The sequence below is a fragment of the Loxodonta africana genome, chromosome 4 (assembly GCF_030014295.1).
Source record: "Loxodonta africana isolate mLoxAfr1 chromosome 4, mLoxAfr1.hap2, whole genome shotgun sequence".
Classification (NCBI taxonomy): Eukaryota; Metazoa; Chordata; class Mammalia; order Proboscidea; family Elephantidae; genus Loxodonta; species Loxodonta africana.
The window spans coordinates 64,073,841-64,090,138 of NC_087345.1; the positions used below are offsets into that span (position 1 = coordinate 64,073,841).

The 16,298-nt window shown below is 34.7% G+C and overlaps 1 protein-coding gene across 2 annotated transcripts in view; it reads left to right on the plus strand.

Moving 5' to 3' along the window:
* The window catches only part of ZFC3H1 (zinc finger C3H1-type containing), a 62,908-nt gene extending 47,262 nt beyond the window's left edge, over positions 1-15,646 (plus strand). For both annotated transcript variants that reach the window (XM_010598864.3, XM_003405206.4), the window contains exons 23-35: positions 1,278-1,466; positions 2,045-2,282; positions 5,780-5,885; positions 5,976-6,174; positions 6,722-6,816; positions 9,960-10,070; positions 10,334-10,438; positions 10,571-10,736; positions 11,920-12,020; positions 13,861-13,962; positions 14,708-14,747; positions 14,999-15,061; positions 15,191-15,646. In XM_010598864.3, coding sequence (XP_010597166.1) covers positions 1,278-1,466; positions 2,045-2,282; positions 5,780-5,885; positions 5,976-6,174; positions 6,722-6,816; positions 9,960-10,070; positions 10,334-10,438; positions 10,571-10,736; positions 11,920-12,020; positions 13,861-13,962; positions 14,708-14,747; positions 14,999-15,061; positions 15,191-15,328 — 1,653 coding nt within the window. In that variant the 3' untranslated portion in view covers positions 15,329-15,646. The remainder of the gene's footprint in view (positions 1-1,277; positions 1,467-2,044; positions 2,283-5,779; positions 5,886-5,975; positions 6,175-6,721; positions 6,817-9,959; positions 10,071-10,333; positions 10,439-10,570; positions 10,737-11,919; positions 12,021-13,860; positions 13,963-14,707; positions 14,748-14,998; positions 15,062-15,190) is intronic.
* Positions 15,647-16,298: the final 652 nt, after the last annotated feature.

Below are 16,298 nucleotides of genomic sequence, written 5' to 3' on the forward strand. Positions count from 1 at the left end.
AACTTTATTGTTAAAGAAAAAAAATGCAAAATTATTAAACATTTTGCACCTACCTAAAGCAGTTTTAGTTTGGGCAAAATTAAGTGTATTTTTTCCAACCAAACCCTTTGCCGTTAATTCCGACTCATAGCCACGCTATAGGACAGAATAAAACTGCCCCATAGTTTCCAAGGAGCACCTGGTAGATTTGAACTGCCAACCTTTTGGTTAGCAGCTGTATCTTTTAACTGCCATGCCACCAGGGTTTCCATTTTTGCAAAGCACCTAAAAAAAATTTTTTTTTTCAATTTGTTATGCTTGGGTAAAATTTTTATGACCGTCTGGAAATATTCTGGCCTTTTTAATATCTGTACTCATTGCTTATGGAAAGGATCCTAACCTGTAATTCATACTAACACCAAACTTTGCCAAGATACGAAGATTTGGTGAAAGGATAGATTTTTCATCTTTTTCAAAGAGAATGAGATGTTTCCTTCCCAGACTTATAATTGATCCACTTATAAAATAAAACAAGTATTCATTAATGTATGAACTTATACTGCCTGAACACAGGAACCATTAGATTCAGATACATTTTTAGATACATCTACTGCACTCAGCTTTATCATTTACTTGCTAATCGAAACTTAGAACCAAATAGATTTGGATAAATGAATGAACTTGTTTCTCTCTCATTCTCTGAACTCAGTACTGATTAGATTTGGACAGTGAAGGATATTTGTTTTTTGACCTGGAGCCTTGTGTTCAGAAGGTGTATTTAACTAAAGTTAATGCTGTTAATGGCAGTGAGATTTTACAGGACATGGATATTCAGGTCTGTTTCTTCTTAAAGTTATTGCGTCTTTAAAGGGACTCAGTATCTGGATTAATTCTTTTTTAATTGCCTGTTTTGCCATGCCTTTCTAATATAAATGCTGTTCTCATACTTGTTGTACAGACACACACCTAAGCAATGCAAATTTTATGTAACCATAAACATGTGGACTTGTGGCGATCCATTGTGGTCTTGCTGCCACTTGCGTATTTATTCAGGGAGCAAAGATAGAGATACACCTGTATTTTTTTAGTTTTAATCAGATTCTACTCTTCAACATGTGTTAGAAGGAGAAATCTAGATGGTAGTACTAGAAGATTAGTTCTTTTTTTTTTTTTAATTATTCCTTTTGTAGAAATTGAAAATTAAATACGAGACAGTTTCTTAATGACATGGGAAAGATCTGTAGTTTTATAATTTATTCTTATAAAAAGGACTAATGCTATGAAATCTCTTTGGACAGTTTCTGCATCTAGAAAGCACCTTTGAAGAAAAGGATTACGTATGTGAGAGGATGATGGAGTTTCTGATGGGAGCAGCCAAACAGGAAACATCAGATATTCTGTCCTTTCAGCTTTTAGAGGCTCTTTTGTTCAGAGTTCAGCTGAACATATTTACTGGAAGATGCCAAAATGCACTTGCAATTTTACAGGTAAACATTTATTGTATTAATAAATGTGTCTTGTGAAGAATTTTAAATCACAGGTAGAATTATTTAATGGTAAGAGCACAGTCTTTGGATTTGAATCCTTGCCTTGCCACTAGTAAGTTGTATGATGTTGGGCAAGTTCATGACTTTCTTTCCTCATTCGCTTCATGAGGATGATATCTTTTTTAGAGTTTTTATGAGGTTTAAATGAAAAATAATGTTTGTCACATACTCACCACATAAACTTCAAGATCCAAACCTTAACGAAAAAATTGGTACATAGTGAAAATCTTCTGTATGTTTCTTGTTTTTGTACTGTTCTGTCTTCTTATCTCATTAGATTTTAAGTATTGGGATACTTAAAATGTACAGATAAATTAATCTTTTTTCATTAATTATGTTATAAAACTTCAGTAAAAATTTTTTCCCTTAAAAAAAAAAAAGCTACCAACTAATATTTAAGAACCACTCCAAAGAAATATAACACTTTTGTTCTCCCTTGCTTTTGTAGATGAATCTTATTTTGAATAGGAATCATTATTTTTAAAAACACTTTCAGATTATTTTTTCATTTTACCTAGAATGCTTTGAAATCCGCTAATGATAGAATAGTAGCTGAATACCTTAAAACAAGTGATCGATGTTTGGCATGGCTAGCCTACATACATCTTATCGAATTCAGCATTCTTCCTCCAAAATTGTATGATCCATCTAATGCCAATCCTTCAAGAATTGTTAACACAGAACCGTTTGTAATGCCGTGGCGTGCAGTTCAAGATGTAAAGACTAATCCTGACATGTTGTTAGCGGTTTTTGAAGGTACGTATAAATGGTTATGAATGATTTGGAACATTGACTTACTTAACTTATGACTCTTTGTAATTAAGTGGAATAAATTTATATCTATATATTGCAGTTTGTAGTTTCATAACTTGTTATGTAAATGCTTTAAAGATTAAGGATTGAGTCTTCTAAGATAAGCATTGGCTGTGAAAACCAAGCACTGTACTACATTGTATAATTTATTTTTAAGAGTTTTGTAGCCTAGTAAAAAGAGAAAATCTATACATTCGACATAATTATTAAACGTGCAGGGCCATGTAATTGTGTACTGGTAGTCTAAATTGTATGCTATAAATGAAAATAGCATCTGTGCTTTATAAAATTCTATTGTATAGGCCATAAACTCAAAGGGAAGAGATTGTTGTATATTGGCATTATCAAGGATATCTTCAGAGAAAAATTGAGCATTAGAACTGGACTTTGAAGCATGGCTGTGATATAACATGGTTGTTGTTGTTGTGTGCTGTAGAGTTGATTTTCCAACTCATAGTGACCCTATAGGACAGAGTAGAACTGCCCCATAGGTTTTCCTAGGCTGAAGTCTTTACAACAGCAGATCTTTTCTCCTGAGGAATGGCTGGTGAGTTTGAACCGCCAACCTTTTGGTTAGCAGTCACGTACTTAACCATTGCGCCTCTGGGGCTCCTCTGTGGCATGGTGGGCCTCCTCAAAGGTGGGAAGCCTTGTCGTCTTTATCTCTTCATTTCTCAAGGGTCTGTCATGATTTCTGACAGTGTACTAAGTACTTACTAAATGCTCGTTGAATAAACTACTGTATAAAGGAAGCAAAAGAAAGGCATTGTTGTTCCAGGAGCTAAGTAAAAAAAAAAAAAAAGCAAAAAGTAGATAGGAATTTGTGTGATGAGTTTGAAAAGGAAATTGGGAGAAGGGGGAGTCCTTATCAAAGTGAATTCTGTGCTGGAGCATGTAGGAATTAAGCTTAGTAAGTGGAATGATACTAGATTTTCAAGAACTTTGGAAGTATGGTAGATTTGATGGCACTAGAGGTTCTTTAGGAAAGAAAGAATGTGCTGAAGAGAAACGATACTAGAGGTGGGGAAACCAACTAGGGGCTAATGGTCGTAACTGAGACACAAGAAAATTAACCTGGAGAAGGAGAGTATTTCTTAGAGACATCTGAAGTTTTTACATAGAGGCATGGAGACAGATTAAATGTCAGGGAAGAAGAGAAGGAATAGATTTCAGAGTTCTGAGTCTGAGAAAAGGAAAGTGTTGTTAATAGAAAACTGGCAAGTTGGAAGGAAGACTGGATTTCATAGTTGCTGTTGTTGTGTGCTGTTGAGTCTGTTCTGATTCAGAATTACCCTGTACCACAAGAGTAGAACTGCCCCATAGGATTTTCTAGGCTGAAGTCTTTATGGGAGCAGATCGCCAGGTCTTTTCTCCTGAGTAGCGGCTGATGGGTTCAAACCACCCACCTTTTGGTTAGTAACCAAGTAAGTGCTTAAGCATTGTGCCACCAGGACTCCTTTTGATTTTCATTGTAGGACTGGTATTTTTTGAATGGTAATTGATCATCCTTGTGGAAATGCTAGTTGGCAGAAGCAAACAAGGAAGTGGACTGTAAGTGGAAGATTAAGGATAGAAAAATGAATTTAAGAGTTATTAACATAGAAGTTGTGTTACAAAGCACTTTACAGTTTTTAATGTGCTCTCACAGTAAATTATTTAGTGGTTGAAGCCATGAGATAATATTTTCTCTTAGGAAATGAAGTTTTAAGAGACCAGCAATAAGGGTCAAAAGGGAGAGAAGAATCAGTGAATGGCACGAAGAGGAACTATAAACAATCTCTTAGAAGCAGAAGCGAGAAGAAATTTTTAAAAAGGGGGAGGGGGACATTGTCAGATACTAGGAAGGACATCATCAAATACTATTCAAATAAAATGAGGATAAAGATAGGCTTTTTGATTTGCTTAGATATGAATCCTTAGTGAACTTGAGTGCAGTTTCAGAATGATGACATTCACTTAAACAGACTACGCAGGTCTGGCAAGTTATTCTTAAGTTGGGCAAGGAAGAAATGGTGACAGTCATGCAAAATAAAACAGTGTTCTATTCCATAAAAAGCAGCAGATCAAGTAAATGACTCTTTACAAGGGGAAAAGGGTGTTTTGAAGGAGGAAGGGAAGGATCTATTTTAGGGGGAGACATTTAAATGGTTATAAAACAGCAGAGCAAGGTCTCCTTTGAAGGGGTCAAGGAGAGATGAAAAGATAGTCAATTCTCTTTATTTGTGGTGGTGGTAGTGGTGTTGTGTGCCGTCAAGTCGATTCTTACTCATAGCGACCCTATAGGACAGGCAGAGTAGAACTGCCCCATAGGTTTCCAAGGAGCGGCTGGTGGATTTCAACTGCCTAAGCAACCTGCGCTCTAAACCACTTTGCCACCAGGTAGTTATGTTATATAAAGTCTCCACGAATACTGAATTATCCAATACTGAACCATTATTCCTATGAAAAATATAGGGTTAGGTTCCTGTTAGCCTCTGATCACAACCTTTTTGTCAAACAGATCAATATATAGCTTTGTTTTAGGTATGTTTCTGTTTAAAGACACATTATTTAATATAATTTCATAAACATTGAACTCATGACCAACAGCACTATAACTCATGCCTGAATGAAGTTTACCTAACACGTGTATTTTCGCTGTAAGGCACGTCACAGCCTTCTTGCACTTAGGAACACCAGACAGCCTTTACACCCAGGGACCATTTTAAATAGCAAAATCATCAGCATAAAACACAAACATGGGAGCTGAAACAGGAAGACAGAGATTGTGTTGTTTGACCACATCTGGGAACACATGTGCCTAGTGACTCAAATTTTTTTACTGCTTTGCACATATCAGTGAATGAACACAGGTATTGATTTTGGGGTTACAAATAAATTTTAGTGAGTAGTTGAATTCACAAATGCATTATCCGCAAATAACGAGGATTGATTGATTATACTCATTCTTTTAATTTTTTAAGCTGCATTTTAAGGAATTTAGGATAAATGCAGAGAGATTTGTTTAAGTGAAAATATTGTTAGATGCAGGAGCCCATACACCAGAAAAGTGAGGGTAAAGGATTTAATCTTAGGATTGGAGATACCTGTTACACCTCCTTTGGGTTAAAACAAACAGAACAGTTGCCATCAAGTGGATTCTGATTCATGACAACCCTATGTGTTGCAGAGTAGAACTGCTCCCTAGGGTTTTCAAGGCTGTGACCTTTTGGGAGCAGATCACCAGGCCTTTCTTCAAGGTGCCTCTGGGTAGGTTCAAACTGGCAATCTTTCAGCTAGTAGTCAAGAAGGAGGTATTTTGGGAGTTCAGTAAAGATGAGTAAGATGGTGGTCAACCAAAGGGATGGCACATCTTTTCCCATTGGTCTCTTAGAATTTAAATAATACAATAAAGTATTCATGTTATGTTTGATTCATGTTGTTGTGATGTTTTTGGATAGATGCAGTGAAAGCTTGTACAGAGGAGAGCCTTACTGTAGAGGAAAGAATAGAGGTCTGTCTTCCACTTTATACAAACATGATTGTTCTGCACCAGCTTCTAGAGAGGTAAAACTTAATTGACCAGTAGTTAACCCTGTATTTAAAACTGATCGTTTTATGCAATGAGACCTTTTTTTTTTTTTTTTTCTTGTTAAGGTATGAAGCTGCAGTAAAACTTTGTAAATGTTTATTGGAATCATGTCCCATGAACTGTCAGTTGTTGGAAGCCCTTGTTGCTTTATACTTGGAAACAAATCAGCAGGACAAAGCCAGGACAGTGTGGCTTACTGCATTTGAAAAAAATCCTCAGAATGCAGAAGTTTTTTATCATATGTGCAAATTGTTCATCTTGCAGGTAAAAAAAAAATGACTGGTAGTTCTTAAATATGATGTTATTATATTTTATATTTTCTTATTCATCCTTTAAGACATTTCAGACATAATAGCTTGTGCATAGTTCTACCATTGCACTTATTACACTGGTATGTAATTTTGTTTGTAGCTCCTTTATATGCTAGGAACTAAGAACTCTTTGAGGGCAGGGACTGTGTCTTACTCATATTTCGAGCCCCTACTTCTACCTAAAACCCATTGCTTTTGAGTCGATTCCGACTCAAAATGACCCTATACCTAGCATGGTGCAAAACACATAATAGAAACTTAATAGATAATTGTTGGATCAAATTGAGACTATGGTGGAATTGTTAAGCTACTTACTGGTTAATTGAACTTAATTCAGTGATTAGGATATAAAAGTTAAGGTGCCCCACATTTACTCTCTTCTACCCTCCCCCCCCGCAAGAAGACTTAATCTAATCAGTGATTTGGGGTGTCCTTTTCCTTGCTTGAAATATTAAACATTGTAAGCCTGATATATATCCCCCCTTCTTTTTTTTAAATAGAATCGAGGTGATAATCTTCTTCCATTTTTGCGGAAATTTATTGCATCCTTCTTTAAACCTGGGTTTGAGAAATATAGTAACTTGGATCTGTTTCGGTAAGTTTGTAGAACCCTTGATTTGTAGAGGATGGAGAATAGTATAGTTCATGGAAAAGATTATAATTATTTTGTGGATTGATTCATTTTAGACTGATTTGATACTTGAAATACTCCTTTACAGAATGGTTATGAGGGCAACAGAATTTAAAGAAATGGAGGCAAGATGTAAGATGCTTTGCATTCTTTGGACTAAAGACACTATACGTATATGAAGCGTTATACTACAGCGTGTTGACTCATTTTCCTTTTACTTTATTGTTAATGTTGATATTAGCACTTCGTACTATATTATTGTGAGAGCGTAGTGATTTTTGAAAAATGATTTATTGCATTGGTGGTCTAAAGTGAGTATAAATACTATGCTTTTTTCCTTTTTTAATTCTAAAGGGAATGGTTCTAGCCTCTGAAATGTTGAGTGAGAAGTTTGAAGAATTTTTTTCTCAACTATCAGTTTCTCAATAGCTATGTAGAGAGCTGTGTATTGACTGCCTTCATTTGCTTTGCTGAGAGTTCTTGTTCCAGTAAGAGGCCACAGCAGATTGTGAAGCACGATTGAGGTGTAGGGAGGGCCTTTTAAAATTGTCTGCCCCTTTTCCTCCCCATCTCTCTGCAGGGGCTGTCTAACTGTTTTTCTTAAGAGTAAGATAGTAAATGTTTTAGTCTTGCAGGCTATGTGGTTCCTGTCACTAGTAGCCAGCTATGCTGTTGTAGAGAGGAAGTAGACACAGTCAGTATGTAAATGAAGAGGCATGACTGTGCTCTCAGTAAAACTTCTTTTCTAAAAATAGGCAGAGTTTGCTGACCTTCTGAAGTAAAACAGCATCAAAAGGAAAATATTTTATCATGACGTACTCTTATGTTAGGAAGAACTGAGAGAAGGAAAACCTAAGATGAATATCTCCTAAAAAAATTTCTTGTGTAAAATGCCAATTATAAGCCAGTATAAAATCTTGGTTTAATGTTTGCAAATTTGTCGCTTGCAAAATATTTTTCTAAGATTACCCCTCTCCCCCCGTATAGCAATATTATATAAGCACAGATTTTTAAAAATAACCCACTTCCTGTTAAATCAGGTTTCCCCCCACTCCAGAATTTTCTCTGACACGGCAGTTTCATTTGAGATTTAGCAAAAAAAGGTGGGGGTTTTACTATTCCTTCCCAGACTTCAGTCTTTTCCTCTGTCCCCTTATGGTAGCCAATTTATTGAAATAATAATTTTAGTACCTTTCCTGCTCTGTTACATCTAGATTGTTATCTCAAAATTAATTACAAAAGAATAATTTTAAATGCAAATTAATAAACTATCCTATAAGGATTTAGAGACCGTTCAGCTTCCTCATGCTCACCTCCCTTGTTGAAATTTTATTGCTTTACTTCTCAAAACTCAGGCAAAGGACCAATTCAAGGTTGAATCAAACTCATTACATACTTGCTGGTTCTGGTCTTCCCTTGGGCATGGAGGTAATTAGTTTAGCTTAAAAGAAGATGTTGCCAGTTTCTGCCTTGGTAACTAATCAAAGATCTTCTTGATGCCAGGTTAATTAAGCAGAATAAGTAACAATGTCAATCAAAATTTGAAAATGGGCTGCCTCCACATAATCTTTTCATTGTTTACTAAGTCATCCTGTATTAAAGTCTTTTGTGAGAATAGTCATAATTCATTAAGAATTAGGAGAAAAGTACCCTGTGCTTATTTTATTTGGGCAGTACTGAAGATCTTGTTTACACAAAGAATGTGAATATCTCTTAATTTAGGAAGTCTTTTTTGTGCCAAATATTAGTAGAAAGGCAATAAGTGAGATAATTTTTGGCATTCTCATACTTATTGTATATTGGTAAAATTTTTTTAATTTATAAATTTAACTGAAGCTTGTTATTAGGAAAAATCAGGGTGCTCTTAATAGATTCAAATTATTATTTTTTTGTTTCAGGACTAGAAACTGTACAGCGAGTGTACTTAGAACTGTAACATTTACCTGGAGTTGAATTCAGTCAGCTCCCTTTCTATGTGACATTTAATATCAAGACAAAAAAAAAAAAAAAAAAAAGCTAGATTGGGCATTTTCATGTGTTTCAATCAATTGGAAGGTAAATGAATAACCAGAAAAGTTTACTTGGGGATTTCATTCACTTTACTGGTTAGCCTAGGGAATATAGAATCTTACATAGATTAGAAGTCATCTCTTCTGGGCTACCTCAATTTTCAATTGAGGAAACTAAAATCCTTAGAAGTTAAGTGGTTTACTCTTGGTAATATAGCTAGTTACGGCAAGTCAGGATTACAGCCTCACTTCTAGATGTCCCATCTTCTTCCCTTTCTTGTGTTTTTCCTCCATACAGCCTCTCTAATCCATTAAAATTTATTCTCTTGAAATTATTTTTAAATCCAAGGTAAGCAGTTATACTAGATTGTCATTTTTGAGATCAGTGTATTTCCTTTAAAAACATCGTTCCTCAAGATGTTGGTAAGTATTACACACACACACTCACACACAGATTCAGATACACTGGGGGGAAACTGAATTAGTCAAACAGATTCCTTCATTGATTGACTTCTTAGAGCCTTTATTCTCCTAATGTGTATTGTTGTTTTTCAAGAAGGGGCTGTAATTTCAGTACTTCCCAACCTTATTTGATCATGACCTCTTTTTAACAAGTGTTTATGGTCCAGTATGCTATAGGATACATTTTGATATTGTGTCTAAAATTAAACCTGTAGTGGTATATATGTATGCATGTGTGCATGTGAGATTGTTTTCAGATAACAAGTTTTGTAAATCTTTATTTTATAGGAAAGTACAGCTGTATGGGAAAGTTTCAGATACTTTGGTATTCTCCTGTGTTGTTTTCTATTTTAATTAGATGATTATGATGGTTTATTTAATTTGGGGGATAGAATAAAAAATTCATTTTAGGAAAGGAGTTATTCATGTAGGAATAAAATAGTAAAATTCTGAGTAAATATATGATCCTAGATATGTGACCATAGGAGTATGGTGTACAGATGAACATAAAGTTTCATTACTTTTTAAAATATTTCAAGGAAATTTGAATTGAAATTGAGTTTTTTTTTTTTTTTAACTATTAGTAATCCATGTGTGCATAGGCATAGTTTCAAACAATATTTGTTTTTGTTTCAGGTATCTCTTAAATATCCCAGGACAACTTGACATTCCAGCCCGTTTATGTAAAGGGAATTTTAATGATGAAATATTTAACCACCAAATCCCTTACTTGTGGCTGATTTACTGGTGAGACATTATCTTCTGTGGAAAGATGTTGTGTACTCAGCTTACATTTATTATTACTGATTTACACTGTGTTCAAATTAACATCATGTTAAAGTCCATGAAACAATTAAAAGTATGTTCAAGTTTAATACATATTGAAGAAAGATCAAAAAGGAAGATTTAATTGTGCTAATATCTGTAATGTTTAAAATATACTTTATAATTCCTTTACCTAATAGAATTGAACTGTCGATGGCTAACATTTGCCTTCATTTTTTAAACAGCCTTTGTCATCCTCTTCAATCAAGTATTAAAGAGACAGTGGAGGCTTATGAGGCAGCATTAGGGGTGGCTATGAGATCTGATATAGTACAGAAGATTTGGACGGAGTAAGTTTAGTTCTTCCTAGTAAGAATGGGATTTTGGAATAAGGGGATATGGTGGGAAACGGGGTAATCAGCTTTCTTGGTGAGAGAATACTGGCTGGCTTATTCTAAATTATAATATTTTTCTTTTGGCAGTTATCTTGTCTTTGCCAATAACAGAGCTGCTGGATCCAGAAACAAAGTCCAAGAATTCAAATTTTTTACTGATTTAGTGAATAGATGTTTGGTTACAGTCCCTGCCCGATATCCTATTCCTTTTAGCAGTGCTGATTACTGGTCCAACTATGAATTTCATAATAGGGTAAGAACTTAAAACTTTATTATTATTTTTTTTTAGATGTTTGTACAAAGCTAGGGACTTAAATAGCAGTAAAACTCCTTTTTCATGTCAAGAGAGCTTTTCCTACAACCACTTTCCTAGCGTTTATTATTCTTGACCGTGTTTCTTATTTAGCTTTTCAGAGTCTAGGAACAGAGCTCTAGTTTATGGGACTCTCTTGGTCTTTAAGCCTCAATTAGGGTAAAATATGCATATGACTATGTTTTATTTAAGAAAATATTCTTCCTCCTCTGAAGTGAAAGAAGTTAGAAGTCATTTTAAGAAATATATGATGGTATATATATTGAAGTAATTGCCAATGTTTTTGAATACTTCCGCCTAATGAAAGAGTGTGCTTGAGTAGTTGGACATTTTATCGAATGAAAAAATTTGTAACTTAAATAAGAATGGACTTATATAGTATAGTTGCTGTTTTTGTTAATATTTTTGTCAAGCAAATATAGGTTTACGCAGAGGGTAAAAAGCAAAAATCAAGTGCCACTGAGAATTTCAAAAGTAGAATCTAACTGATGATATATTTATAAGGTTATTTTATAGGTAATGAAGCAAAGATGTTTGTTTTTAATTTATTTTCAGAAACCCCCTTAAACCATTCATTCATTGCAATATAGACTGAAGCTTCTTTTGTGTGTGTGTGTGTATATATATATATATATAAAAAACACATACAGTTATATATGTTTTGTTTTTTTGGTGGGGTATTTTTGTTGCTAATCAGCATAACCAATTACTATGCTTTTGTACTTCTATGCCATTCTTTATCCCAGGATCTCAAACCACTTTATGGACATTAAGTCATTTACACACGGGCATTCCATGAGCAAGATGTGGCAGGTATTATTAGCCCTATGACTTGCCCAGCCATACTGCAAGTAAAGGTAGTCTCAGGAATGAAATCCCGGACTCCTGGCGTCTTGTCAGTGTTTCTCAGTCCATGGCTCTCATCACTAGACCATATTTCCTAATTCATATTTGGAAAGTCACTAATATTATTAATGATAGGAACCGTAACCCACGGCATTGTACATTATTATAATTTATACATTCATGTCTTAAAGACCATTTTGGTTTTCTCATTAAAGCACACAGGTAATTGGGTTTCACATTTTTGTTGCATTCATTTCTTCCCCCTCAACCTTTACAGGTTATTTTCTTTTATTTGAGCTGTGTTCCAAAGACTCAGCATTCCAAAACCTTGGAACGGTTTTGCTCAATTATGCCAACTAATTCTGGACTTGCACTGAGGTAAGAAAAAATAAAATTCTTTTGGTCTTCTGTTCAGTTGTATAGGCTTTTCATATAAAATTGTTCCTGAAAACTTGATAAGAACAGTCTTTTCTTCCACTATTTTCTCATCGATATATACACTTTGCTTTCAGCATTATTATACAGTATTCAGCTACAAACCAAACCTAGTGCCACCGAGTCGATTCCGATTCATAGCGACCCTATAGGACAGAGTAGAACTGCCCCACAGAGTTTCTGAGGAGGGTCTGGCGAACTTAAACTGCCAGCTCTTTGGTTAGCAGCCGTAGCACTCAGCCACTATGCTACCAGGGTTTCCTTTTCAGCTGTAGAAGCTACAAAAATCTGTAAAACTCAGATCACTTCATAAAACTATGCAGGTTATAGGGGCCAAATGATTCAAGTAAGTTTCCCTGTGTTCCCTGAGTACACACCAACTGTCCATAGCACATGTATTATAAGCAGTAAGTGTGTTTTACGGGGAAAGGGAATATTGCTTAAGAGGTTCTTAAAGTGTAGTAGCCAACTATATATATTCTGATTACTCTGACTTATTTTGCACAGATCAGTAAACCAGAAAAAAAAAACCAAACCCGTTGCCATTGAGTTGATTCTGACTCATAGTCTCCCTACAGGGCAGAACAGAACTGCCCCATGTGGCTTCCAAGGAGTGCCTGGTGGATTAGAACTGCCCACCACATAAATCAGTACACTTAAATATGAGCATACTTCAGAATCTCCTGGGATGTGCATTAAAAATGCAGATTTCTGAGTTTGAGCCCTCAAACCACATTTGAAAAACACTGATGTAGGGATTTTATGCATTCAGTTAGAAGGAGGTTCTGAGACTTTGTTGTTTCTCTGGTCTGGTAGAGTATAAACCCATTCTGACCCTGAAAAATTGTTCTTCTTAATTTAAAAAGGCACCCTGAAAGTCTGAAGTGTATTATGCTATCAACTGCATACTAATGCTTTGGCTTCCACTTTTACAGTCATTCCCACTGCATCAGTTGTGTCTTACGAGTATAAGCTTGTCTTATGTATCATAAGGTGCCTCAACTATTTATCAGATACTGCTTTTTGTTTTAAAATATTTATGTTCCACTTAGAACTTATGTGGGAAAGTTCCATACGAGATTGAAAAAAATTCAGAGACTTACAGCTGTGATAAAAATAGCCATAGTGTTTTTATAGTAAAAATTCTGAGTAAGCATACTAATCTGCAGAAGCTAATAAATACAAACATTTGTATTATAAAGCATCATCTTTGATAAAACATGTGACATAGAGAATGTCATATTTTTACTAGCTTCTATTACAGATATTTCAGAATATAGGTAGTTTAATTGTTGGTTTTGTTGGTAAATCCCCATGTTTGTATTTTGAGACTTCTTATTTCCTCGTGGTCATCCTTGTCCTTTTTCCCACTGGAATAGAGAAACTTAATGATTAGCCACTGTAACTTATGTTTTGGTTCAAGAAATATTCAAAATTAAGTATACTCTGTTTAATAAAGAAAAATACTAGGAAATTGCATTAATATATCATTATTTTAGAAAATGAAGTGTTGTTTGGAGAGAATGCTTTTATAGGAATACAGGGGCCATATTTTAGTTTGTTGAAGATGAGCATAGGTTATGACTGGACTTCATACTAGTTTCATATATTCCTGTCTCCAGGGTCATTTTTGTAAGAAGCGCTCTACAAATGCTTGCTATATAGCCTTGTTGCAATTTAACTGTCCAAAAATTATACCTCAACAAACATTCTGTTCATAGAACATATTTGGGATTCCTTACACTGGCAGTGCTTTGTTCATTTTCCTGAATGTACTTTACAGGCTACTTCAACATGAATGGGAAGAAAGCAATGTTCAGATTCTGAAACTTCAAGCCAAGATGTTTACATATAATATTCCAACATGCCTGGCCACCTGGAAAATGTAATGCAACAATCATGTACATGTTTTTATAGCTATTGCTTTTATTTATAAGGTTTGCTCCAGACAGGTAAATCTGAAATGACACCTATTTTTTTCCTCTTGGGCAGATCTCTACTCTAATTTAGATTTGGTTTTGGCACATGCCGAGGTTTTATACCAAGAATAAATGAGTGCTTATTAACAATGCCTCTAAAAATAAAAATGACAGACTTTTAATGTTCTTGAAGGAGAACAATTAAATAATACCACAGTTATCAAAAAAACGTATATGTATTTTAAGACTATCTCTTTTGAAATATGGGGTTACCCCCATCATAGTCTGCTTTCTTCTTTCTTTTAAAGGTGTTAGTGCCAGGTTTTTTGTTTTGGACGTTTTATCATGTCTTAGTTGAAAGTTTACACAGCAGATTAGTTTCCCATTCAGCACTACATGTACAAATTGTTCTGTGACAGTAGTTCCTATCCCCACAATGCAGGTATTTTTCACTAGTAATTATGAGTACTTTTTTTCATGAGCTTTATTTATGTTCAAAACACTGGTCTGTTTTTATTCTTGTAAAGTTGATAAAAATTGTTGAATTTTTCTTTTCACTATAGGTTACCCTCCTTGGAAGTTTAGCCTGTTACTTTCAGGAAGTTTTGTACTCAGATTCCCACAGTCAGTATTCTGCCAGTGGTGGTATCTCATTTTTTTCAGAGATATATAAATTTTCTTTTCCTTTTTCTATATTCCTTTTTATCTTAGAGCCATTGCTGCTGAGATTGTTCTAAAGGGACAAAGAGAGGTAAGCCATCACTATATATCAGATGGGTCATATTTTTAAGCTATTCTACCCCTTTTGTTCAATTTTGAAGGATTAAAGCATAAAAGTTATCATTCTAAGAACTCTAAATATTTGGAAACTCCAAAACCCAACGTAATCATTTTATCTCGGATGTTATTATATTGTGAAATACTGTTCTCTAAACAGTTAGGATTACCAAGGTGTTTTTCATCATGTTTCCTGACGGAATTGTGTTTATATCTGTTTTATAGGTCCACCGTTTATATCAGAGAGCCTTACAGAAGTTACCTCTTTGTGCATCACTGTGGAAAGATGTAATGCTTTTTATCTTTTATTTCATCTTGAAGTTTTCCTATAAATTTTCTGCATGTGCCATATCCATTGATGTGGTGATGCTCAGACTCTAGCTAAATCTTACTTATATGCTTCCCTGTCTTTTACAGCAACTCTTGTTTGAAGCATCAGAAGGAGGTAAAACTGATAACCTGAGAAAACTAGTTTCCAAGTGCCAAGAGATTGGAGTCAGCCTAAATGAGCTCTTAAATTTAAACAGTAACAAAACAGAAAGCAAGAATCACTGAACACTGGGTGCAGTCAGTTTTAAGTCCTTATAATAATTGCCAAAGTTATTTGAATGATCCTTCAAGATTAGGCTGATCCCTGGCTAAGGTCTGTGTAAGGCAGACAAGCATTACTGATCATATCAAGTCCCCTACAATATTCTATCCTCAAAACCGGAAGCAATGAACATAACCCTCTTCGGTTGGATAAATGAACTTCCTGTTTGGCCTGCTTCTAGGCCCAGCCAGATTCTCATAACATCATGTACGTAAGTATAGTTCCTCAAAGTGACTGACATTTATTTTCATTTTGTTTTCGTTTTTATTTTTTACTTTCTGCCCTTTTATGTTGTACTATTCCTGATTCACTTGACACTCTCTGATGCCTGAGAGATTCTTGTTTGGGGTTTAATTTCTAGGGCTGTGTTTACAGTAAAAAGCAGGCAGTCCCTTTTGGTTCTTCCTTTTTAAATCTTTTGAGATTCTTTATTTCAGGATTTAAAACTTAAGCAGTCCATCTTAAGGAAAGTGTAACTGCCATGGCCACAAGTCTGCTAGTTGCACTTGAGTTGCTCTAACAGGGTTGTTTATTGCCCTTTCTACGTTTTGGACTCCTTGCTGAGACTGTTTAACTTGAAGATAAAAGAAACTATTGCAAATGCCAGTGCATCAGAACCTAAGAGTGGTCAAATATTATGTGCAATTTTTTTGTAAAGAAATTTTAATTTATAATAAAGTTTAACAGTTTAAAGAACAGTTAATATTGAACTGCTTTGTATTGAAATACTACTTTGTAGTATTAAAATTGTTTATATACAAAATATTTTGAATATAAGTTAACTTTTTTTTTTAAATGTTGCTGTCTTTATTCACTTTCACACTTGGGAAAGGGTTGAAGTAGAAAGTGTGGTTAGTCATCATAACTATATCCGTATTTTCTTACACTGAGCCTACTTTCCTATAAAGAAAACTTCAGTGACTTTTTAAAAAT